This window comes from Patiria miniata, unplaced genomic scaffold, assembly GCF_015706575.1.
Source record: "Patiria miniata isolate m_02_andy unplaced genomic scaffold, ASM1570657v1 HiC_scaffold_8, whole genome shotgun sequence".
Classification (NCBI taxonomy): Eukaryota; Metazoa; Echinodermata; class Asteroidea; order Valvatida; family Asterinidae; genus Patiria; species Patiria miniata.
In genome coordinates, this window is record NW_024037075.1 from 8,656,050 (window position 1) to 8,683,867 (window position 27,818).

A 27,818-nucleotide genomic window follows, 5' to 3' on the forward strand; every position below is an offset into this window, starting at 1 on the left:
TGAGGGGTGTCCAAAAAAAGCATGAGGTAAACATGTTGAACACTTTTGACTTTTGGACTGAAAAGTTTTGATTATTTGACCGAAAAGGTATTGATGAATGGGAATAAATATGTACTTGACCGGTATTAAACACTTTGTTTAAAGGGAATGTACAACATTTGCTTCAATTGTCAGAAATAAATGAATTTGGAAGATTAGTATGTTATAGCAAATATTGTTAAATTGACTTGCTTCACGTTTTGTGTTAGGAGATGCTGGAAAATCACAAAAATCAACCATTTTCTTGTAGTCTGGTCCCCTGACCCCACTGAAGATGAAATTGAACAATTTATATACTTTAGGGAATTGTAAGGTCACAGAATCAGTCTAGCAGGCATGTACCCCTTCACAGGTGTGTAATCAATTGCAAAGAAAATGTGCAATAACTAAATATGAAAACTTAGAAGCAGTTTTTGAAAAAAAGCCAGTTTTCTCCAATGCTGGCTGGCCAGCGTTGGAAAAATACAAGTTTTCCTGAAATGTCAGCACACCTGGAGCCACAATTTTAAAAGGTGCTTTGGACTGTCATTCCTTTATTATCCAGTAAAATATTTTTTGATAATTTGATTGTTTCTTTTTTTGATGTTCGCAACTGTTGTATCTTCCCTTTAAGACCAGTTGGCGTCTGGTAATCCAGCTCGGGTTATTATCAGTGTCCAGACTCCAACTGGTCTTACACAGAGAGTTTAAGACCGGCCAAGCACACATTTATTCCCTTAATTATGACCCTAATAAGGAATACATCAGGAATGTTTGTGTCCTTTAGGCCTTTACAATGGAATAGAAAATAAATTTGAAATGCAGAATGAAATGCAGATCAGTAAAGAGCAATTAGAGCAAAATATTATTTTGTTTTAACCCCACTCAAATTAAAACTTACTGGACTGTATCTTTTAGGTCCTCCAAGTACAACGGAGAAGTCAACTACTCGTGTGACAACTACTGAGGCTCCCTCAACAACTGCCCAACCTTCAACAACTGCCCCACCCTCAACAACTGCCCCACCTTCAACAACTGCTCCACCTTCAACTACTGCCCCACCTTCAACAACTGCTCCACCTTCAACAACTGCCCCACCTTCAACAACTGCCCCACCTTCAACAACTGCCCCACCTTCAACAACTGCCCCACCTTCAACAACTGCCCCACCTTCAACAACTGCCCCACCTTCAACAACTGCTCCACCTTCAACAACTGCCCCACCTTCAACAACTGCCCCACCTTCAACAACTGCCCCACCTTCTACAACTGCCCCACCTTCAACAACTGCCCCACCCTCAACAACTGCCCCACCATCAACAACTGCCCCACCTTCAACAACTGCTCCACCTTCAACTACTGCTCCACCTTCAACAACTGCTCCACCTTCAACAACTGCCCCACCTTCAACAACTGCTCCACCTTCAACAACTGCTCCACCTTCAACAACTGCTCCACCTTCAACAACTGCCCCACCCTCAACAACTGCCCCACCTTCAACAACTGCCCCACCTTCAACAACTGCCCCACCTTCAACAACTGCCCCACCTTCAACAACTGCCCCACCTTCAACAACTGCCCCACCTTCAACAACTGCCCCACCTTCAACAACTGCCCCACCTTCAACAACTGCCCCACCTTCAACAACTGCCCCACCTTCAACAACTGCCCCACCTTCAACAACTGCCCCACCTTCAACAACTGCCCCACCTTCAACAACTGCTCCACCTTCAACAACTGCCCCACCTTCAACAACTGCTCCACCTTCAACAACTGCTCCACCTTCAACAACTGCCCCACCTTCAACAACTGCTCCACCTTCAACAACTGCCCCACCCTCAACAACTGCCCCACCTTCAACAACTGCCCCACCTTCAACAACTGCCCCACCTTCAACAACTGCTCCACCTTCAACAAATGCCCCACCTTCAACAACTGCCTCACCTTCAACAACTGCCCCACCTTCAACAACCGCCCCACCTTCAACAACTGCCCCACCTTCAACAACTGCCCCACCTTCAACAACTGCCCCACCTTCAACAACTGCCCCACCTTCAACAACTGCCCCACCCTCAACAACTGCCCCACCTTCAACAACCAAGGAGGTAACAACAGTTGTGACTTCTACCCCTGAATCTACCACAAAGGAAGTCACCACAGTGGAGTCCACAACAGGTTAGAGGTTTTTGGATAGACTGATATTTGATTCTGATAAACGTATGGTTAAAGGGACTGTGTGAGTTATTATTAGTATTGGTTTTTTAAAGAGGTTGTGGAATGCTCGAAGACATTTACATCATTTTTCTGGTATATGTGGCCTTAGGTGTGATGAAATAAAAACGACTATTGTTTCTGTCATGAAATGAATACAAAAGGTACTTTTGAGAGCTGTTTTTCGGGTCCTGTTTCGACCCGAACGTGCAATTTGTGTAAAAGTCGTCGTTGGGGGCAGCAAACAAAACACTGTAAATCGTGACGTAATAAACAGGACTCCCGATGCAGCGAAACTTTTTGCAAATCACTCCGCGCAACGACATGATTTTGTTTACAATCCACTGAGCGACATTTTGTATGGGCAGCCACATGCTCCATAAATTCAACCGTAGTTGGCAACAGCTTTTACCCCCGAAATTCTAATGACACCGGTAAACGAACGCACTAGGCCAAGGCAAACCTATATGCTTATTGTGTCAGTCGCTGGCTGTAATCACACCACATTTTGTTTGCAATAAATTTCCAGCTTTCCCGTCTGGGTGTCAGTCATCATGGAGGAATAAGAATCCTCCCTAGTCATGCTAGTGCCGTGCAGTTTGTCCGACAGGGTACCGTGCGAAACACGAGATCGGATTTCAGCCAATAGAGCGCTGATCATGCACTGTACATTTTGTAGGGCAAGAGTCTTCTTTTCTCAAGAGATAATTTGGAATTGCTACGACTGTACAGAAAAACAATGGTGCTGTACTGACACTCGATCCCGACAGTATAAGGCAACCATATGATGAGCCATATTCTCCGGCCAGCCTGGCCCCTTCCACAGAACGGGGCCGCGGACGAGACCACACACCATTTTTCAAAGTGCATACAAGAGAGCTATGTTTTGTTCATCTTCAATGTTCAGGTAATTCTTTGTACAATTGTTAAAATTGGACAAAAAATAATAGAGATATGATTTGTTAATGATTTAATAGGGAAGACTGTTTTGGACCATTTGTCCATTGCCAATCTCGAAGAACCGTAGACCCGTTCAAATGTATCTTCGACCCTCCATTATCTGCGCAGCATATGCGCACGCGTTGTCACACACAAATCGAAGGTAAATGCGTAGAAAAAAGGACCGCGTAGCTTTCCTTACGTTAGTGCTGATTAATGTGACAGGCCTCCATATCCTAGAACTTCTTTTGATCGAATGAAAAATTCTCTGGCACTGAAATTTCTTGAATAGGGTCTTAATTAGGTACTGAAAAAAATTGATAGTGCTCGTTAAATTAGTTATGGACACGGTCGACCACATCAACTGCCGTGATGCGTTATGCGTGCCGTACGCGTATAATTCGAAAACAACCTGACGATTTGTCGTCTCTTTGGACTAATTATTCACCAGAATAACGTTTGAGATTGTCTGTAAATCACGAAGAAAGTTGCGGTAGGACTTTTGATGCTAATCTAAAAATGTTATAATGAACATAATACTTTGAGTCCTTGGATAAAACACAGCTGTTTTTTTTTACGCAAACGTCGCAGACCTACCACTCATCAGAGCCGCGTTGCCTGGCGTTTTCAGCTGGCCAGTTGCAGTATCCGTGTTTTCGCTGGTCTTTTTTTTCCGGGCAGTTGGGGCTCAAATTTATACGGAAGAACAGCTCAGAGGTCACCGTTTCCTTGTACAATATACTCATCCAACAATTAAACGATGGGAAGGAACATTAATCTCCGCAAGTCTTTTACAAAATGTTGATTTTCACTGCTTGACTGCGAGTCACACGTGCTGACGGGGTGGGTTGTGCAGCAGTAAACAGTCGAGACCTGTTTATTACGTCACGATTTTTCTGATTTTATGAAGTACCCGACGACTGTTGATTTCAATTATGCGCTCGCTGACCAACAAATTACTCGATGAATTTCAGTTTTATAAACATATAAACGCACATTAGAAAAGAATGGGAGTTTGTCATTATGATATATATGGGTCTACTCTACAATATAAAAATATAAAAAACAAAACGATTTTCAGCATTCCACAACCTCTTTAATTGTGATTATCAGTTCCGAAATTATATGAAATTCTTTCATTTGTTTAATGTTTAAAGAGACAATTTGTGAATTTTGGCAATGTTATTTGGAATGTTGATCTTACATGTGTACACAGGTAAGATCACTTTCAATGCCATCTATAGGCAATTAGTTACAAAACTCAAACTTGGTTCTTGGTGTTGCACGTTTTGAAAATTGCATTCCTGAGTACTTGTAACAGTTTTAAAACGTACATGAACTTGTTTAAAACCAGCGAAGCACATAGTTATCCCTTAGTAAAATGCTGTTGTACCTAAAAGGTTTCAGGGCTCATTTTTGTAAAGAGACTGTTACAATTTTTATATCCTTGGGACTTAATTCTGCCACAGAAGACTATGAAAATTTTAAAGGGAACAAAAATGAGACATGCCTCAAATACAGAATAGCATCACACTTTCAGGGCCTGGATTGATCACTTCATTTGTAGACTTGCAATTTTTACGCAACATGAAATGTAAATTGACAGTTGCACACAGGGTTGTGAAATCTCGGCTATTTAGCAGATTTCCGCTTTTTTGTTCAGCGTGCCACATTTTGTTTTCTGCTTTTTTTCTTCCGATGGTCCAGATTTCCCCCCGCTTTTTCCCCCGCGCATAAGCATTGATTTTATTTCCGTTTATTTTATTTTCCGCTGCCGCCGAACGCATGCGATCCGCTCTCTACAACATACACGTAGCTCTGGGGTGCGTGCAATCGCAAGCGAGCATTCAATGTACATTGTACATTGTACATTGTACATACGTACCTACATACGATGCCATGTGTGTAGTGAATACACGTAATGACTATGTTTATAAGTGTTGCATAATAAACCAGTTAGGCGTGACCGGTGGCTGGGCAGCATTGTGCAGCCCTGCCGCACGGCAGTCCGTGTCCAGCAATACCAGAGTGAGCGTCAATTCGTTGTCTGTTCCCTCCAGGACCAGCGGGCGCGGGCACTGACCTATTAACTTAAGGTACGAAAATTACAACATTGGCGACGAGGATAAATCATTACGTGCGATAATATTCTCAATTTTTGATGTGAGATTACTAGTTGGTAAAAAATATTTATACTGTGTGAGATTTTTGGAATTGACTCATACAGTTTTTCCAAGAATATTTTCGGCTCATTTGAGAATTTCAGAAACTATTTTGGAATACACCTATATTCAACTTTCAGAGTAGGTAGAGTATGTTTTTAGACTAAATTTGTTTGTCGACAATAATCTACGTCTGTTGAATGTTGGTGACGTCAGTCGAATTCCAGTATTACAATATACATCGGCATTATCCTCTTTGAGCATATATTTCGATACAATCTGTATTCGCTGAAAGTATTGAAATACGCTAGAGCAATGTTTCACTATATTAAATCTCTGTATACTTGTATATTGATATAATTATGTACATATGTATCTAGAAAGTTGGTATTCCTGCGAGCGTCATGTGCTACGTTAAATTTGTCCAAATTGCCTAACGGAAATTAAAAATTGCAGTTTTCATTTATTTTTGACGATACGCATTCAAAGTACATGTACGAAATTGTACTGTCAATCAGGTCAATCTGTTGTGCGTCACTACAACAGGGGCGTTGACAGTGCACGTATATGTATATCACAAGTGACGGGCAATTGAAGCCACTCATTAAATACCAACTTTCATATTTCGTAAATCTGATTTTGCCGGTTTGTGCTCTAGGTATAAACCTGTAAGCCCCAATATGGCCCTGAACATAAATAAGACTTCCCTTAAGGAATTGACAACCTTGCCGGGCATTGGCATTAAATACGCCCAAACCATAATTTCCACAAGAGAAAGTAAGGGTACGGTAGTAATAGATGACTTTCATGAAACCCCTGCACTGCAAACCAAACTCCACGAACCAGTGGAAAAAGACTTCATCTCATTAAAAGACTACCACCGGGCCTGCGGCGTGCCTCATGCATGTGTGATTGACAGGTGAACGATCCCTGCATATTGGTTCGTATCCCGTCATGTATTGCGCGAGGTTGTTGTTCAGTTGGACCAAAAATTTGCCAAGAAGCCTCCAGAAATAATCGTAAATTACGCAGCAGCTGGGCAACTGACACTAGAAGCAGGTTCAAACTTTGTTATTAAGAGGGTGAGTGTATTTTTAAAGCATAAATGAACTGGGTCTGAAGTCGCAATGTGGAAATAACTTTGCAAACTTGTGCGAGTAGGTTCAGTGCTGGCGGATGTGTGGCATATGTTTACGGAGGTAGTCCAGTAAATTGGCCACATTTATGGGGCTAGCCCAGGCATGCCAGGAGGCTTTAAAATGCACCACAGAGCATCTACATTTCAAAATTTCTTTAAACCCACGCCCTAAGGGCTTCGCGCTATGCGCTCGCAGGTTCGGTTATTTACAGGTTCAGCTATTTTCAGCTATTTTTTTTTACTCCACTCACACCCCTGTGCACAGTATTGTTGGTTTTGTCCTGTATTAAGGATAGAAAACACATTTAATAGTGTTTAACCTGACCACAAACAGAAACCTCAACGACAGAAGCTAAAACCACTGTTGTGAGTACTACTGTTACTTCTACTGTACCATCAACTACTGAGGCACCATCAACTACTGAGGAGGTGACAACCACTGTTGTGTACACAACTACTCCAGAGTCAACTACTGTTGAAGAGACGACTACAGTACAAAGCACCACTGAAGAAAGTACAACTGGTAAAACAAAAGCTGTATTGAAGCATCATAAACTATCAAATTGATTGTTATAATTTCTTCTAGTTTTTATTTGTATGAATTAGGCTTTTTATTATAAAAGTACAGTAAAATTTCAAGTAGGAACACAGCATTTTTCTATTTGAAAATTTGTCCTGAAAACCTTAGCATTGATTTGTTGTACTTCTGTTCACCCTGCTGAGTAATACGCCAGTGAGGGAATTATATAGAACTTACGATTGTTTTGTTTTGAAGAAAGATTACAAAATACCAGCCTTGAAGAATAACCAGTTTCAATAACATGTGCGATGCCATACTTGTGTGACACATTTGTATGTATGTAGAAGCCCCATCAACTACGGAGAGGATTACTACCCGTTTGTCAACCACAGAAGTGCCCTCAACCACGTCTAAGCCTTCAACCACCGAGGAAGTCACCACTTTTGTTGTCACAACGACACCTGAATCAACCACAAAAGAGACAACTACAATACAGACAACAGAAGGTACAGACCTCGTTGATATTTCACATTTTTTGTGTATACTTTAAAATAAAAGCCGTCTCTTTTATCACCCAAGATTGCCCTAGCCATCTTTATAGGTGGTGAGTCATGAAATGCTCAAATCTTAAGGTGAAAGTCTGACCACCAAGTACATTGTCTGTTAATATAATACTCTGTAAATTCTATTCTTTTTATTTACGAACCCATGGTAATGGCTACACTCAGCATTCCATTCATATCCTATCATTCTGTGAAAGACTAACAGTAGAATTTGAAGGCTATTTCAGAGGTACCCTGTAGTTAGCCTACATGTGCTTATTGTATACTGCATTAAATCCAGGAAATTATACATTTCCGCTACAATAGGAGAAAATAATTGCAGAGAAATTTCTCATACTTACCTTTGTGAAACAAATGAAACGCGGGAAAGATATGGTTAAACTTTCACTGTGACACTCCGCAATGTTTTTGTCCCCCTTATACTTTTTGTTTTGTTTTTATCTGAAGAAATACATCGAAGGATCACAATAAACATGAAGTTTAATTTCACCACCTCCCTTGCCGCTCCCCAATGTCCCACATCCCCCCCCCCACCTTCAACCAGCCACAGGCCTGACTTCCTATAAAACTGTCATTAATTGGTTTCCATCCTTTTTGTTCCCTCTCAGTGACAACTATCCTGCCCACGTCGACAACACCTGGGATATGCGAAGATAATCTTGACAATAATCCGAATGTGACAATAACACGAGAGGATACAGAAACGGGCAACAGCTTAACACCTGCAGATTGGTGGCACCCTAGCAATCCACCAACTAACGACGCCATGCCTTACAGCGGATCATGCTTGGAGGCTACTTTTAGCCCACGAGTTAACATCACGTCCGTCATCATCAAAACTGAGCAGGACCCACCTGGAAACGTTATAACCATTTCTTTCAAGTTTCAGCCGGGTGACAGGCTACACTACTACCCTGTAGTAGATGAACATGGTTCTCGTATCTTTATTGGCAAAACAGATCAAAAGATCTATCTACCATCCAGTATGACGTTGGTGACGGGACTCAAAGTTTGCATCATCACCTCAAACCCAGATGGTTACAAAGTGATTTTCAACGGATGTGAACATGAAGGTATAAACATTTGTTCTTATATTCAAGGCCTTGAGATTAAATTAGTTTGTAAAAAAAAAAATAGGCTCATGATAACGTTTCTTGTTTGCTTGTTTGTTAGTTGGCTTAACCTCATTCCCATTGTGTCGAGCAGTACATCCCACCACTACCTAGCCTGCGCTGGATCATTTGCATATCCAACAAATATGGATTCGTATGCAAAATTAGAAATAGTCTGATGCCTGGCTGCGCTTTACGTTTTGCATACATAGGTCTACTCTTGCAAGAGGGGCGGAAATCCCGACCCAAATCAAATATAGATGTCCACGCACATAGGCCTGTGTCCAATATTATTTATTGGAGTGTTGCAGTTCCCTGAGAATGTCTACAAGAAGACTACTGTTCAAACTTCAGGATCTCAGGCCAGACCATCTTGGACGTGGTGTTAAGGGACACCCTCCATATTGGAGATCAATAACAGTAGCATTGACAGTGATTACATCTTGAATTACATTTGTTTTCCATCTACCTTAGAAATTATTACTCTGTAATCATGGTGTTTTGAGATTTGTTGATTCGTCTACTTACAAAATTATGTAAGCCCCACCCGAGCCAAGTATTTTCTTCACTAAATCTGAAACTTTTGTTTGTTCATTAACGAGATTTTTGAGGTGCTTCATTAGTTCTTTAATTAAACGCTTCTCCCTTTACTTTCAAAATAATGAGTCCCTGTTTAAAGGATATCACTTTCATCTGCATACACTTTGGGACATGTTTCTCAATTCTGAAAATCACACTGATTTTTTCTTCAAATACATGGGAGATGCAAAATGCAACACGCTGAATCGTATGATCCTTTTTAGCAGCTTTCAATGCAGTATTTGTGGCAACATGGACACTCTGGCGTGCCTTGACTTAGGGAATCCTCTGCTGCTTCACAAGCCTTATTTATTCCCTGACATGATGCTATCCCTTTACGGAAACATCTTGTATATCTGTGGACACATTACGCACAACCGGGCTGTATGTCTATATGAATGCCCTGTATGGAATTCTGACTTGAAACGGACAACATCTGTGTCAATTGCATAAATGTGGACCAATTTTTATGTACAAACCTTAATTGCTCTTCATAGAAAGTTTAAGTTTTTTTTTCTTCAAGAAGAAAAGTTTATGCAAGTAGCAAAAGAAATTCTTTCTCACGTAAAATGCTTTAAGTTTCCGAAGAACTGTCGTGTAGGGCACTTGCATTATGGTTATGAATCCTAAACATAAACATTTACAGTGCATGTAAATCAAAGCATGTTAGCAGAGAGAGGAATCAACAAAATGCGCCTTCCATTGTTTAGATACAAAAGTCTCCAAAATTTGCTTGAAAAAAATCCTTTTCACTTCACTGGAAAACTTTTTCCTGTAACATGTTGTCTGTTTATTTATTTGAAGTTGTTTGACACTTGAATGATTTCTATTGCAATTAGTTCTAGGTCAAAACTTAAACTGACTGGACTAAAACAGGCTTTTTATACTTTTGCAATTTTTTTTTTTTTTTTTAAGTTTGGCTGAACAATTTTTGGGCAACAATAGTTAAGTATTTTTAAAGTATTTACTCAATAAATATTTTTGTTTTTGCATTTGACATCTCATTTATGTATGGATAAGTTGTGTATTGCTAACACATTAGCAATTAAAAACAAGCTTTTTAGGTTGAAACTCGAAAATAGCTTGGGGAGAGCAACTTTAACTACAAGATGAGAACTGTTTAAACTGTTTTTTTTATTTAAATGATTCATTCTGCATTAGGGGCAGAGGAATCGGTCCCCCCAATTTGCCCAAGTGCCCCTCTAGCAGCCATATATGTGCCCCCTCGAGCATACATGTGCCCCCTCACAAAAATTGCGGATTTGTTTTCAGTAACCATTTCCCAATATGGTATTGAGAGTTCTGATATGAACGAAGAATATGAACCCCCCCCCCCAAACCGTTACAATGCACCCTGAAAATGGGCACATAATGCTTATTTGTTTGCATAATGGCCGGTTTTGAAGAGCACCCCCTATTATATTTTGGAAGATGGTACCAGCCCCCCCCCCCCCACCCCACACACACTACCGGTATTTGATTTTACGGAGGCCAAGTGTCTGGTGAAAAAAAAAGTGTTGACATTTCAGCACTGATGTGCCCCCCCTCCCAAAAAAGTGCCCCTTCTTGGTGGTGCCGACCCAGTTTGAAACCGTTCCGCCGTCGCTGTTCCACATAACTGACACGGGTGTTCAAAATTATTTCAAACTCCTTTTCTTAATTCACGCAGTTACTACAACCGAGACACCAACAACTGAATCACCAACCACAAAAGGTCAGTTGTTTAACTTCAATGCTAGATTTGTTCCCTTACATTTTCAAGGACAAACATGCCAATCAAAAAGAACAAATTTTAAAACATAGATCAAGTTTAATTGATGTTAAGGTACAAAAGATCATGTAATATATATATATATTATTAAATCCAGTGATTTTGATTGTCTTTAAAAAATCAAAATCGATTATCATTATTAATACTAATAATGATATCATTATTAATATTAATAATGATAGGCCCAATGAGATGAGATTTGGTATCAGGGATTTTAATTTTGTTTTCTATTGTTGAATCAGAGTCAACAACACAGGTATCAACAACCGTTAAAACAACCACAACATCAACAACAGCTTCACCTACAACAACTGAAAAAGCTTCAACAACAATTGTTTTATTCACGACTCCAGAGGCAACTACAACGCGGGAGATTACCACATTTTTGACAACAACAGAGGAGACGACTACTGGTATGTTAATAATATGCACAATACGATGTTTGAATGGAAAAGTTTTTCAATAAATAGCATTATCCTGCCTTTCTATTGTTTGTAATGAAAATAACAGAAAAGTCAACTACTCTGGTGACAACGAGGCACGCTCCTACAACCACCGCTCCTGTACCCACAACAACTGAGGTCTTGACAACAACTTTGAAGACCACAACACCTCAGGCAACCACAATAGAGTCAACCACAGTTGAAACAACATCTGGTAGGACTTCCACTTCATCTTTAAGTGAACCCATCATACTAGAACCCTTAGAGGCCTTTAAGATCAGTAATAATTGGCCAATTAATCAGTGACTGATTAGTCACTCAAAGCAAATATAGGATTGATATTAATTCCTGTATTTTATTATTTTGGCAGGAATGTTGCCCTTCGGAATTAGCACCACAAATGATGTTGTCCAAAGCACACTGTGCACACTGGCATGCACTGCACAGTACATGTATTGCTTTCTGTTCGTAGGAACATGTGTTATTGTCGTTTGTAGCTTTTCACCAAATCATGCACACATTGGAAGTCACCTCAGCTTTCGCAATGCTTAAAAGTGTACTGGGGGGGGGGGGGCAAGGAAATATTTTGTGGGTCCAGTCAAAAGAAAATCTGATGATATCGAAAATCTAAGGGGAAAGTAAGGAAGAGCTAGCCCAATAACTTAATGGCAACTTAAAAGCCTGTGTACGCACGTGTGCCCACTGTCAATAGTTCGGAAATAGAAGTGTAGTCGTTTTTATGAGTGAGAAATGTATGAAGCTAATGCTTTCATTGGCAAAAATGTGTCCACAGAACCGATGATTCACTCTCTATTTTCAACAATGAATCTTAACAGCGAAGAAAATAAATGTAATAAATGTAGTTGTAGATAACGTGTTTGGGGCAAACTGGGGGGGGGGGGGGAGAATGCCCCCCGTGCCCTCCTGTAGAGCCGCCACTAAGCTTATAGTGCTGATTTCCAAAATACAGTGGGTGCCAGCGCTATTGAATGCCTGGCTAGGACCCCATGGTGCTCTAAGGGTCACACACTCTATCCCGTCCATATGGGGATGGGGTTGAAACAAAACAAACAAAACATCAGAATGCATGTACACTGTACCGGTGAATCAAAGGAGGTTTTTTATGCACTTTGTAAAGTGATTAGTAATTATTTAGCTTGAGCAACCAACCCACATTTCACTCAAACAAAATAAATATTTTTAATGGTCCCCAATATGCTTCCGTTTTTCATTGGTTTCCCTGATCTGGAACTAAGCAGGATTATTATTTGAACAATTGTAGGTATTTTGGGGTTTTTTTTAAATTTTTTATTCTACAGTTATCAGATTTCATAATTTGTATGTCAATTTAAAGATACTACTCAAATACACTAGTTTAAATTGTGTTTCCAATTCCCTACAGCCCCCACCTCAACAGCCTTACCAACTACAACTCAAGCACCAACAACTATTGGTTAGTATCTTTTACATTCATATTTTCTTGAACTGGTATGCTTCATTTCAATAACAATATGTATTTTAATTCAAGACACAGTGGCGCCCTTCATAACTAATAATGTCCCAACACCAGTATTAAAGGTGATTTGTGGTATGAAACATACGTAACCATATATTACTTATATTTTTAGTTTTGATTCCGTGATAATTGTTCATTGTTTTTGGAACTGGAATGATGTTGATATTTGCTACTGCTCTGGCTCATTCCTCATGAGGGAGAGGTTACAAGTTTGGTGAATGTCATCTAGATTGCATTTCTTCAGCACCTCTACAGGAATGCTGTTGGACCACTACTTTTGCCAATTTTGAGAGAAGCCTTAGCCTTGAGAGAAGCCTTAGCCTTAATAAGTTCAGCAAGTGTAAAATGATTGTCATCAATATCCAAGTCCCTGAAGACAGTAGGGGGATCTCCTCATCCTGGTCCATTACACATGTGTGAGCAGTGTGGTAACACGTTCTTCTTTGGTTGCAAATCAGTTGGACCCAATCTAGTGCCTTGGTTCAATCGTCGGCAAAAGCTTATGTTTTTCTTTATTTTGCGCTGGATTTCTAGCGCACAACCTCGTATGCAAATACAGATAAGTGTAGGCGGGGCTAATATGTGGAGTGTCCAATCACACCTTGGTAAATCCGGACGTCGTCAAATTATTTGCAGCTATTCGCCTTTTGCGGACGTGACAGGAACCACAGTTTTTGTGCATTGGTGCCGTGTGCAGAGATACACAATGTGTACATGCATGGATTATGTACAGTTCCACGTTTCACTATGCAAGTTTCCACACAACGATCGACCAATAAGAAAATGACATTTCAGGTCAGCTAAGGCTATTAACATAATGAGCACCACCCCCAAAACCTCACATGGACGATTGAACCAAGGCGCTAGATTGGGTCCAACTGATTTGCATAAAAATAATAGCCGCGTGAGGTCGCTGTTCACGCTGTATTTTTAAAGCACTGCATGCATAGACATATGACTGCATGCATAGCACTAGCGAAGATATCATTTACCGCGTTACGGCCGGATGAATAACAACTAGCGCCTTGACCAAGGCTATATTTGAGCATTCTTATGCCCACAATTGTCATTAATGCCATTCCAAGCTTCTTGATGTTGGTTACCGCCATGTACTCTTTCCACTGCTTGAATAGTCACCTCTAGCTCATCTTCAAGAAGACAATCATATTCACTACATGAAAGTTCCATTTATAAAAGGGTCTATTTAGAGACTTACGCCACTTTCCATGGTGAAATCTCTTCTTTTTTCCTCCTGCCTTGATTGGCAACAATAGCCATTCTCTCTGTGACAATTGACACAACAAAACCACAATTGAAAAGTGGCCCAAATCTCTAAATAGACCCTTTCATAAAATTGGTCACTGCTTAGTCACTCGTGAATGTAATGACATGACCAGGGTGTCATTTTAAAGAGGAGATTCAACCCTAACAGAAGATATCTCCCTTTGATTCACATGTGCCCTACTTCTCTTCCAATTAGCAATAATATCTCGGTTTTTTTTATCCACCCTGTATATTCTAGTTGAAGCAAGACTTACATATTCTAGTTGAAGGCAAATCCTCATTGAAAACAGGGTGTAATGGTACACGGGCAAATGGTAATTGAGGCTCACTGGTGGACTGTATTTATTTGACCTGGAAGAGCTATGGCCTGGTTACAGTGTTGGCATTGATTACTGTGTTTTGGTTACCAGGTTACCCGTGGAAGCCGTGGTTATTCACAAAGCTCTCACGGCTTTGAGTAATTAAAGGAAAATTGGAGAAATACAGGGATAACTTTTGGAGAAAATAACATGGACTGATCGGCAAAGGAAAGAGTGTGAGAATGAGACAAAGGAGCAAGGCTTAAATGGTCCCTAAATCTAGTGCTAAATACATAATGCATATAAACAGAAGGGCACCAGTTACCCTGGCAGTGCTAAAAAGGAATAAAGAAACCACTGTTGTCTGAAACCTAGGCAAGGCAAACCTAGACATTACTTCATCCACATTCCGAGCCTGGACCCAACCTACATAATTCATATAATATTATACTCTAGCCCATGCAGAGACTGGTTCTACTTGGGAAACAGTAGCCCATTCATAACCGCAGAGTCTTGGGGATTGGGCAGGTACATGTATTAGGAGCAACAAATGTCAAAGGGTCAATCTTCTGTATAACAAGAGTGAGCTATTTAATATAAGTGTGCCAGTTCTGCTCATCTGTTAGGGTCTGAATTTCAGATACTTGTGGGCCAACAAAAACTTTGTATCGACACGACTCTGACTGCAACCTCTGAAGGACAGTAGTTGAGTCAGTCCAAAGAATGACAGTCTGGATGGGTAGAATAAGCTCTTTGCTTAGTAGATCCGCTAGCTGAGCACAAGTAAGGGCTGCTGATAACTCAAGGCGAGGCATTGACAGCTGTCGTTTTGGTGCCACTGGGGATCATGACAGGAGAAAGCTGACATGGATATTTCCCTTGTCATCTTTGGAACGGAGAAAGGCTACCGATCCATATTCTCATTCTGATGCATCACAGAAGATATGTACTTGGCGGTTGGCTCTCACTTTGTTGACATCAGGTGCTGTGTGGCAGTTTGACAAGAGGGAGGTCACAGAACTCATGTTCCCAAGTGAGCCACTGGTCACAGATGTCTCCTTCCTCCATAGGTTGTTTGCTGTAAACGTTCTATTGATTGGGTATCTGACACTAAGGTTGTCCTTTGGCGACACGTGTAGGCATGTCCCCTCCCCCCCCCCCCCCTTTTTAAAGTGGGGGATATCATATCATTTGTTCCCCCCCCCCCCACACACACACACACACACACAAACTTTTTTTTCATTCCTGAATGAAAATTGTAGCCTGCTATAATGATTCTATAACTCAAAATAGCTGATTCATTGACTCCAAACTCATAAATGATGTTTAAAAGATGATCTTTTGCTAAAAAAAAATCTGTTTTTAGTGGTCAGAAATTGCCTCAGAACGCAGGGGTCTGATTCCATTTTTTGTGGGAACTTCCCCTTCTTGTCACCTCTGTATATGACTACAGCTTGGCCTGCAATCTGCTTTCCCCGAGACTTGCTGTGCAACCATTTGGTGAGGTCAGACAGGGTGTAAATCCTTCTCCCTTCCACTGCTGAAGGTGGGGAGCGTAGGCCTTAGTATGCCATATGAAGAGGCAGTTAGCAGCTCCGTAGCATTTCGCATTGGTGGGGCTGCTGGTGCAGGTCCATCTGGATACGGTACATTTCCATACATCGGCCATGCACCAGGTATAGGAGTGTAGAGGTACGGCTGTGGAACGGGATATGAGAATGGCGGTGCCAGTGCAGACAGCTGTGTAGGCGTTGTCATTTGGATGGAGAAACTGTAGAGATTACAGTCACCATGGGCGTAGACTGGTCACCCACATTTGGGAATGGTAGTGCGGATGCCGACAGCTGTGGGGGCGTCCCCATTGGGACTGGCTGGGCTGAGGCAGGTTGTACGGCAGTGGGTGGAGAGGATACAGTAGAAACTACGGTCACCATAGGGTTCGGCTGGTTGCCTGGAACTGCTGCGAACATAGTGTCCACATTAATAACCACAGAGTCTTGGGGATTGAGCAGGCACATGTAGTATAGGAGCAACAAAGGTCGAAGGGTCAATTTGCTGTATTACAAGGGTGAGCTGTTTAATATAACTACAAGTGAGCCATTATAAGAGACTATTTGACACTCATAATCAATGTTTGGTGGTCAGATCCAACTGGATGGAAGGAGTTGTACAGCTCTGCGCTAAGTACACCTTTCCTCCATTTGTAACGCACCAGGATGTAGTCAAGTTGATAAAGTGTACCGGTACCATTGTAACTAAATGTCCACCGCTTTCCCTCTCCTGAAATTGTGTTAACTGCTAAAAGTTTATGTTCTAACATGAAGTCTGCCATGTCAGATCCGTTTCTGTAAGAAAACTGTTCATCATGCATGATGACCTAGTCTTTCATTGAATTCACCAAGATGTATCAGAAACTTATGCTTTGGAATATCGCTAGTAGCAGCACATAAATATCTGTGAAACTGCTCAATCTCATCAATGGGAGCTGAATCAGTGGGAGAATATACCACAATCACTGACATAACTGGGTTACCATTAAACTCTACCACCTGGATCGTCTCTGAGTGGGAGTGTGCACCCATGAGGGTTTATCTGGCTCTTCCACTAAGAAGTAGACCAACACCTCCTTGAGATGCCCCAGCCTCATTCCGCCAAGCTGATGATGTAATGGGGTAGTATCCATTCAGTCTGCTGAATCTAAATGGATCACTGTGGACCGTCAGTGTTCTTGTATTCCCAATGATATCAATGTTTGATGTCCCTGCACAATGTACAAGCTCATGCAGTCTTGCTTCTTCCTGATGCCATTTTTTGTTATTACTTGGATTACAGATCTGCTGCCCAAACAAAATCAGAAATTAACAAAACAAAACAAAATCGCCGCCAAAAAATTCAACTTTCGATGACCAAAAAACATGTTGCTGTCTGCATAATAATCAAAAGCAATCCCGCCCCCCCCCCCACTTTTTGACTGGGGGGAGTGGGGGGGGGGGGGTGTGCATGGGCTCCCTCCTCCCACATTTTCTTGCTGAGAAACAAACAATGCAGATTTGTAGATCTACAATGTAGATCAAAAACGTTGGTGAAGGGCAAAACCTAATTTGATTTATATCACCCCGACGCAAAATTCCATCTTATAAACAATGTACATTTGTTTGCCCAACATTCACAATGTATTCAATAGGTCTGAGAATGGAGGATGCATTCTATTTGACAGATCCTAGTAATGTATCAATTCACGTTATTTCCATGAACGCAATGGTAACATATGTTACAAAGGAGAAAATGTGTAATTTATATGCCTAACTTGTTACTTTTGACAGTGTTTTGGAAGGTATTACATTTCTTTAGCATTAAAACAAAAACTGTTGATAGAACTTGAATTTTCGGATGTCATTTTCACCAGTGTATCAGGATTTACCCTTCTGTGACTGAGAGAAAATGCTTTGGGAAAAGAACTTACAAAATAGGGTGGACAGCCACAGTACAGAAAGACTTCTTCCATTTCTTGGACATTTTGTAAAAAGTTTGGGATGAAATCTCTTTAAAAGTAACCTGGCTTGGGACACAAAGTATGTATGTTTTAATTGAAACATGCCAATTTTCCCAATTGGGAGCTTTCAATCTTGCTCTTATGAATAGATAATAATTAATCAATTATTATTTGTTATGCCCCACCGGCAAAGTGGAAGGGGCATACTGTTTCTGCCTTGTCCATCAGTGTTCGTGTGTGTGGGCGGGCTGTCACCGCGTTATGGGGGAATTTTTTTTATTAGGCAAATTAGGACCTAGTTGTGGGGACTTTCTGCTGTCCCCACAGCGTCTTCAGTCCCCATAGTACCATGTGACAACTCGTGTGTGGTCCCCACAACTATGGAACAAGTTTGTGTGGGCGTGTTCATGCATTCAAACCGTTGACGAAAAATGACGGAGAACAAAAGAGAACAATAAGGTCCGCGTTCCAAGCATACGTCCGCAATCGGGATTGTGTACAAAACATATGGAGTCTTCCTAAAAAGTTACAAAGTAGGATGTCCATGGTGGGAGGTCGATACAAATCTGCGTGTGTGTGCGTGCATCACACTTTTGGTTTCATAGTGATAACTCGAGTTGGACTTGATGAACATGAACATGTATGTCATGAACCTTGATAGGTAGCTTGCTATTGCAACCTTAATAAGCTTAATGTGTTTTGACCCCAGAGGACAAAGGCCAAGGTCATTATGGTTAAAACAATTAGTTTTCCCACCATGACACAACCAGACTTGTCATGTCAACTTAAAGCTATAGTCCATCATTTGTAATTAGTGCATTTTGTTCGTTTGAAGCAACAAAAGTGTTCAAAATCCAATGAAGGATACTGAGCAACTAACCTGATGAAGTTTCAGTTAAGCTTCAGCTGTACATTCCGAGAAAAACAGCATTCTAAGATCTCAATTTCAAATCAAAAGTTACTGAATCATGTTTTGAATTGTTTTGAATTGCAGCTATACGCGACGTCACACACTGATCCGACAAATTACAACAACCGCGCACGCGTGTGCATCGTTCCAATACTTGTGCGTGCTGCGCTGAATAACAAAACGAACTACTAATTTAAATTTGCCTACGGTGCTTCTTAAGAATCACCGTTGAAAATGCCTTCTTTCGTTGATTACTTCAAAATGACAGCTTCCCAGAAAGAATAATTTTACAGGGAGTTTAGTTTCCTTACTATCTTTCAACCAAGTTTGTTTTTCAACAATAATTATGCCAGTTACTTTTCGGATGGCTGCAAATGATGGACTATAGCTTTAAAACATGGTATTATGGTTAGTCTGGGGTTCATTCAGAAACCTGTCACTTTTTGGACCCCATATGCCAAAGGTCAAGGTTGTTATTAAAATAAGTGGAAACAACATCAGTAGTTTTCTCAGCATTATACAGAGGTTACTCAAGAAAAATTTGGCATATCGACTTGGGACTTGGTAGGTGCAAGTACGTGGGTAATTGTTCGTAGGATTTTCAGGTCACTTTTTTGAGCCCATAGGCCAAATGGCAAGGTTCTAATTAAAATACAAGAAATAATGTCATCATGATAAGTTACTTGTCAGGCAACATGACAGGTAACTTATACAGACATTTCTTTTTCCATGGATGTGGCACCTTTCAACCTTTAAAGTGTACTGAATGCAAACTTCAACATGTACATACACATTTGTTTATGGTGTAAATCGAGGATTTTCTATTGTTCCTCTTCCCTATTCCTTTGTTTATATTTTTTTTGCAACAGCTCTCATTGGTTTTGTGCACTTTTCCTAACCGAGGAGTCCTCAATTTGGTTCCTGTCTTCAATTCAGTGATGATGTTGCACATGTGTGTCCTCAATTTACACCATAAAAAAACGCATGTGTACATACACTATTGCATGTACACATAATAACTTGTAGTTTGCTTTTTGTAAATTGTGTACTGTCAGTTACTCACCAGCCAGCTGTACACTTTTAGCATACATGGAAATGTAATCCAAATTCCATGGCTTGCCAGATCACCACGGTTGAAATTGAAAGAATGGTGATAACTCATTGAATAAAGTAAACCACTTTTTTTTTTCCAGGTTACTATTTTTATGTGATGTTTGTGATTATTTTAGTATACCTCACATTTTGCTTACATGCATTTGCACTATACATGTATGTACCCACTGGTCTTGTCTCTTTTTACTTGTATTTCTTGTACAGTATCTATTCACTCACTCAATATAAACTAAAGAAAATAATAACGATGTAAATGAATGTTGCATATATGACCCAGGTAAGTTGATGTTAACAGGGAGGTGTCATATCCTGGGAACAGTCACTGTTGTGGGGCATTTGTGTTTATTCAACCAACTTTTCTTAATATTAGGTTGCATTTGGCCTGAAACGTTTGCCATTCTATATTTTGTATATATTGCAAATGATAAATATTGGTTGGTGGTAAGATGACATTATTTTGGCTTGCAAAATACAGGATTCACTGATGATTTCCCCAGTTGGAGAATGTTCAAAGAGAATGTTTATTCTCTCTTTAAATCAAGTCTTCAAGAAGTAGTAAAATACCTGGGAATTCATTTTTTAATAAAGGCCATGCATATACTCATGTGTTGACTTATTTTCTTTCGGAATTCTTTTGTCCAAAGCAACCACAAAGCCATCAACTACTACTCGTGAGTATGTTTGTGATGATGACATGGATGAAGACTACGTGCCAGTAACGGTTCGTCGACGCCCTTCTGAATCGGAGATACCAATTTTACCAGATGAGGGGTGGATTCCTCCCGATATACCAATGCCTGAAGACGAAGAGGATGTTTACTTCAGACGTCATCTGGTTGTTGAATTCACTCCAAGTGTCAATATCACGTCCATCATAATTTATCCCCAAAATGGCTTGGAACGACCTATCAGCGTGGCTTTCACATTTATTCCGACTGGTTCTACATCCACCATGGATATGATAAGTGAAGATGACAACCGTATCTTCTATGGCTTTGCGGGGGAGAAGCTTTATCTTCCTAAAGGCACTCCGTTTTTGTGGCGTTTGAACATCTATATTGTGTCTGGATCTGATGTTAGCAGGAATACTAGCTACACCGTATCTTTGAGGGGATGTGAAGAAACAGGTAAGTAATTATAAAGGGCAGTGGGAAGGCAAACAATACTAAGCAAAATTTTAAATGACCGAACAGTATGAGGATTGGTTGTTGCAATGTGTAACTCACCAATAATGAATCAACCTTAATCTTAACCCTCAACTGTAATTTGGAAATATTCTCCCATAGAGATTTCTTACATTTACAGTATGTATTTAATTAGGATAAAACTATGAAATCTACTTCACTCAACTTACCTGTAGGGCCACTACATTTGCCTATTCCCCTCACTGGCAAATGTGATCAATTACCATGTAGAATTTGTTCCAAGTTCATCAGCACGTGCATCTTTGTCAAAAAGATGTAGATTTTGCTCGCCGTTGGTGAGTAGTGTGACAACTATTTTTTCAGATTGAAACTTTGCCAATCTAGGACGACATATGTTCATTGCACTATTTTGTGAGATTTAAAGTAAGATTTACCTATTTTTTTTATTCAATCTACACAAATGGGACTTATCAATCTACTGGAGAATGTTCATTTTCGAAGGAATGTAGATTAATTTTAATTTGTTTTCCTTCGAAATTTGGGAAATATAATTGATAATGCATGCGACGCAGGTGAAGTATTGTACGTTTTATTCAGGTGATATTTTTCGGCTTTTTGGTTTGGGGGAAGAGAGGGCGATCAATTTTTTTTTTTTTTTAAATAGTCAAAATGACTTTATACCTTACTCATTTAAGAAATAATGAGTGAGGTTTATGCTGGGCTAAGGAACGTGTTATAAAAGTTACCCTTTCATTGTGTTCCTTACTCATGCAATCGCAGAATCTGCCTGACCAACTATAAAACTCATCAAGTCACACTTTGTTGTTTGTCACTGGGACGTGTTTTGTATTTGCTGTTTTGTATTGTTTTGTATTTGCTGTATAATAATCTGATTCTATGTAGGATTTTCTCAGTGCATTGGTGTCCAGGTCATTAATAGGCAACATTTGTGAAGCTGGTAGTAGATCGGTGCCTACGTTTTACTTTGAGATACTTCTTTGTAAACATATTTTGTAGATTCGCCCAGTTTGTTTCTTAAAGAAAAAAAAACTAGTGAAGAATACCTGCAGACCAGGTTTTGCTGTAAGTGAAAGTCAAACAGAATCGTACTGAACGCTTTCCCCTCTTCATAAATAGAAAGGGACTGTTCCCAAATAAACTGAGCTACAATTATAGTCCAAAGTGATACTTAAACACATGACATTTTGAATAAAAGTTAATGTGTGGCACGTGTAGTTTAACTTAACGAAAATAACATTTTCTTTTTAAACTTCACTAGAAAGTTTTGGACATATAGCTGATCTACTTTACATCAAAACCCTACAAAGAACCTGCTTGTGCGAAATTTTTACCTTTCACGCTAAGGACACTCGGTAAAAATGTAACATCGATGTACATGTGTCATGTACATGTCCAATACGTGAGGCGCACTCACTACAGAACACTGGGATTGGAAAGGGAATTCCTGTCTTCATTGTTTGTCAATAGAGAGTGCTGTTTGTCTTGCTCAGCAGTTGTATTCTGATCACCGGGCTGGCGAAAATTACGCTATTTTATTTTCATAGCTAGATTGTCAGTCTAACAGTTTATGAAGGAAAAACAGCAAAATACCCTGGCCGTTGGTGGCCGATTGGTTGGGTTTGATTTTTGTCTACGCTCATTTTTCTGAGCTGACCTTTTGTTATAGGTATCGATATAAATCATATATCAAATAAAGAGTGATAAAGTGGTTTCAGACAAAAAATAGGTTACAGAAAACAACAAGTTGAGTTCCTGGACATCTTTAATTGGTTTCCTCTTTTCTCTTAGCAGCAGGACAGATAAGACCTGTTTTCCAGTACCTACATAAATTGGGTGCTTCGTCTTGTTTTTTTTTTTTTTTCAAATTTAGTTAAGAGCTGTGATAACATGTAATTAAAAACTGTCACAATTCGGAAGGGCATGACTGTTGGTCTTTTCAGAATATAGGATTTCTTCCCACATGACTGGAGGCCATGCATGCCAGGCAAAGGGTTATAGCCAGCTCCCTACCGTGGCCCGAGTGCAGTTGGGATTGAACCAAAACATGAAAAGCTTGTTGCCAAAGATTGTAAAGACCAAGAGCAAATCCCAAGCCACTAACAGCATTTGTACCCTCACTCAAGATCGAGGCACAGCATATATGCCGAAAACAGTCTCATGTGCAGGCCGCCAAACTACATGTAGCTGGTAGTGTATCTGATACGGTTCCACGCTTTCTGGTCGTGAGTCGGCAGCTCTATGTGTGAGCATGTTGGCTCCAACTGCAGTGCCTCTCGCTAGGCATATACCTTCGAGTCCTGTGTGCTGTGGTGCAATCTAATACTGGAAAGCAGATCACCGACCCCTCGGTGCTAGGCGCACCGTGTGAATCACATGTCTTTCGGTCTCAGATGAACAGGTTATGCATGGCCACAAGAATCCTGGTCTGATTCTGTCACTTGTACCCACTATTCTTCATCAGAATTTAACGAGGATTCTTCTGAATACAAATCGTCACCATCAGATTTCACAAAACTCATCGTAACTTACGATGCATTGCAGCACTGCGACGCATCCCTAATGCGCAGTGCAGTTGCGACGCGGCCTGCAATTCATTTCACAAAATGCGTCATAAGTGGAGTGCGTCGTAGGTGTATTTATATCACAGCACGGTGACTGTTATATTTATTCAGTGTAAAGTTAATAGTCGTCTGCTTCTCAAAGAGTTGAGATCTCTCAAAAAAGGTTTTTAAACGTAAAACAAAATGGCCAAGGTGTGGCAGTTTTAAAGGAAAACAAGCTTGCGGTGGACTTCCTAGCTACTTTGTCATTTCAACTGCAATATTCCAGGCTAATTCGTAATTACTTCAATGCATTTCCATTTACAACTTTACACACATTGTCATGGTATTATAGTCTCGTAAATGTGTATGCATAAAACTGGCTAAGAAGAGGACTCTTATTTTGCAATGACCACTAAACACATCGTAACTTTGACGTGTTTGCTGTTGTCAAGCAACTTCCAACCAGTTTAACACATCACAAGTTTCGTGAGTGGATTAGCATGCGTTGCAAAGTTGCAAAGTCACATGTCATAACTCGGGTTGTTACACATCGCGTCCAATCGGGTGCAGGACACAGAATGCATCATTGCATACAACAGTCTGCATATTTTCCTCAAGCAAATCACAAGAGATTCAACACTTGCTACATCATCCCGGCAAGGGTCTTAGATGTTATTTTCTACCAACTGAAGGGCTGGTAAGCGCTTTGATGACCTCTCGTTGGCGGGCAATGACTCATTTACAGGCTATTTTCAAATGCATAGAAGCCACTGACAATCAACATGCGTATAAGCCTATCCAAACCGCCACAAGAGAGCACAAAAGCACCAAACGATCCCTGCTTGCCAATCTTTTCAGACCTTTCTAAATACCACTCGTAGACTTCGTTGACGACCAAACCAAGTCCACCATCGATCTCAGCCTAGTGGTAATTTAAGTCACCTGCCCTCCCCCCCAATACTCCAGGGATGTCACAAATGATATCCCCACCTCCATGCAGTAGTGATACTGTCGAATACTTCCCAGCTTGATTGGGGAGCCACATTACCACCACGCCAAGTATCAGGCAGATGGGACCCCTAGCCCTGTTCATCTCATATCCTCGAGATTTAGTAGGTTTCAATGACCTCCAGCATTTTCGTCTGGCAGTTTCAAGTCGGTCAGTATACTGATCACCACAGTTGTGTCATACATAATCTCCAAGGATCAGGCACTCAGTCAGTCTAACATTGCCTCTTATCTTAGAGACTTTTCCAATGGTGAATCCAGAACAGACTCACCCTCAAAGCAACACATTTTCCATGCGAGAAGAATGCCATTGCCGATGATTTATCTCAAAGGACCATTATTCCAACAGAATTGACACTTCGACCCAACGTAGTGGAGGCATTATTCACTCTGATAGACTAACTGCATATAGATCTGTTCGCGTTGGCAATGAACAACCAACTACCATTGTTCTGCTTTCGAATACTCTATTCTCAAGCATGGCACATCGATGCACTGTCAATCTGATGGGATCTCATGCCAGGTTATGCTTAATTCCCTCCCATGTCCCTTCTCAGGCGAGTTCTAATCAAAGGAGCATTCTTCTCATTGCTGCATCACGGCCATGCCAGCCGTTGTTTACAAGGCTTGTCAAATTTCTTTTGCATCAACTGGTAGTTTTGCCTCGAAGACTATGTATATCTTTTGTTTTACCCAGTATCAGGATTCAATCATCCAGCTCTGAAAGATCTCCACCTAGCTTGTTGGATCTTGTCAAGAGATCTTTGACAACAGCGGGCCTTTAAGGAAAGGCTGTTAAAATTGCAGTCAATAGCATTCTAAAAATTAATGTGGCCTGACGTTGCGAACTTAGCAAGTTCTTCTTCAATAGCATTCTCTCAATTCCACCAATACAGAAATTGGGGATTTCCTTGTTTACCTTTTTTGAATCTAAGGTAATAAAACACTTACAGGACAGCCATAAAAGCTTTCCAGATGACTCATCGTTGTCAAATAGTGCAGCCAATTTTTTTGTATAAGAAGACCTCCTTTGCATAAACTTTGAGCTTCCTGGGACCTTACTCATGGTCTGTATTATCTCTTGAAAGCCCCCATGAACTCTTAGGGCAGACAGGTGGTCGTGCTCACTGTAGCAACTGCCAATAAAAGTGCAGCACAAAGTCATGCATCCTCTACAGGTCTACCATAGCAGATGACACCACTAAATAATTTAAACAGCATTATCTCAATCCCACCTATACATATGTAACAGACATTGACAAACCAGGAAATATCCTAGTTTATATCCTTTTGAATCTAAGGTAACAGTTGCTTACTATTAAGATATAGGTCAGCCATTGTCGCAATCAGTATGGCAAATAATGGTCATTGCAATCTTTTATGTGGGATGTTTCTGCCTTCTTGGGACCTTACTCATGTGCTGTCTAATCTTTCAAAAGCCCTTTATGATCTCCTGGGGCAGGCTTCCCTATTAAATACATCAATCAAGTGGTATTCTTGCTAGCTGTAGCAACTGTATGCACTTACAATAAAAGATGGACACTTCCATTGGGAACCAAATTGTACGCGGGTGATCCCTAATTTAGGCTTCCTGACAAAAAATTCCTTTCAACCACTGATATGTTCATCCCAGAAAAAAAATTGCTGTCGTCAATCCAAACAGCTTATTATGGTGTCCAGTGTGGATTCTGAAGTGATATGTTAACCAAAAAAAAAAAAAGATCTCAAGGGGTGAGACAAAACACTTATTTATTACTTCACCATGGTTCGAAATAAGCGGAAGCCCGCTAGCCAAATGCTAGTCAAAACAGCAGTGGGCTAGTCAAACTATTCCTTAAGTAGCCCAGCTGGCGAGTCAAAAAATATTGGGATACGGCAAAGACGAAAGGACAGGAAGAAATGAAATTCAGAAAGCAAACCTATAAATTTGTGTATATTTTATCAACTGTTTTAATGGGTTAAATTATAAAAGATCTGTTCATTAGAAACACTGACAAAATTGCCTCAGAATAGATGAGAAATCAGTTGTAAATGGGTAGGGTAAAACCGAATTTTACTTTCAACTTAATTTCGTACCTAGGTCTTCTTATTCGATCACGTCTGTTTTCACATGGCGTGCTTGCGTGAGAACGAAAATCATAACATCTGATTGATTCTAGATTTCGTTTGGATCACTTTTTAATGCAGTTCTTATCAACGGTATTTGTTTATTTGTTTTTAAATGAAAATTAATCCTTTAAGTCCTTCAAAAATTGCCTGCCACAAAATTATACCATAAAATTTTTATGCTGAAATTAATGAATGATCGAGTTCTACAAGTCCACATGGAAGTTTTCAGAAGTGACAGGTCAATTTTTGGCAGGATATTTCTCTTTGATGTCATGCGATTTTTCGGTTTCCATAAAACTCTGAGCGTGATTTTTTAAGAAATCATTATAACAAACTAAGTTTAAACACTCTGACTTTTACACATATTTTTCATTTCCAGGGGCCCTGAAGCGTGCCACTAGGGGTCAACTTTCAAGCATAAACACGTTTTGTGTGCATGCACATTGTTGTTTATGAGACAATATAAAAGAAAAAACATGCGGGCTAGTGAACATGCCCACAGGCTAGTTCAGAGTCTGTTTCAGTAGCCCCGGCTGTCTAGTGAACAAAAAAGTTAAGGTCGAACCCTGCTTCACCCCCCTTATCAACCAGCATCTCAAAACATTAACACAGTGGAATGTGAGAACAATCAGGTCAACAGTAGGCTTGCGAGGTTTCCGATGGTTCCCTGGTTCTAACCAGTTCCAATATGGGAATGGGAACCGTGAATACAATAATTTCAAGAACTGGATACCAGTTATCCTCAGTTCCGGCTCCAAAAGAATCGGTTCTACATTAAATTACCTATTTTCTGTGCACAAAATCCAGAATCAGCTCCACGGGAGCTTCGCGAATTTTGCGTTTCCAGAGGTCGTCCGCCCTGGCGATGATCTTAACATTGTCGATGGAGATGCTATGTCCTGGGGTGGAGATATGTTCACC

General features: G+C 40.4%; 1 protein-coding gene across 1 annotated transcript in view; it reads left to right on the plus strand.

The window, feature by feature from the left end:
- The first annotated feature begins 2,051 nt into the window (after nucleotides 1–2,051).
- Nucleotides 2,052–27,818, plus strand: part of LOC119719707 (mucin-5AC-like) — a 127,634-nt gene continuing 101,867 nt past the window's right edge. The window contains exons 1-9 of the mRNA XM_038189204.1: nucleotides 2,052–2,193; nucleotides 6,803–6,991; nucleotides 7,333–7,494; nucleotides 8,160–8,624; nucleotides 10,912–10,956; nucleotides 11,256–11,426; nucleotides 11,524–11,670; nucleotides 12,859–12,909; nucleotides 20,716–21,198. Of these exons, the coding sequence (XP_038045132.1) occupies nucleotides 8,318–8,624; nucleotides 10,912–10,956; nucleotides 11,256–11,426; nucleotides 11,524–11,670; nucleotides 12,859–12,909; nucleotides 20,716–21,198 (1,204 nt within the window). The 5' untranslated portion in view covers nucleotides 2,052–2,193; nucleotides 6,803–6,991; nucleotides 7,333–7,494; nucleotides 8,160–8,317. The remainder of the gene's footprint in view (nucleotides 2,194–6,802; nucleotides 6,992–7,332; nucleotides 7,495–8,159; nucleotides 8,625–10,911; nucleotides 10,957–11,255; nucleotides 11,427–11,523; nucleotides 11,671–12,858; nucleotides 12,910–20,715; nucleotides 21,199–27,818) is intronic.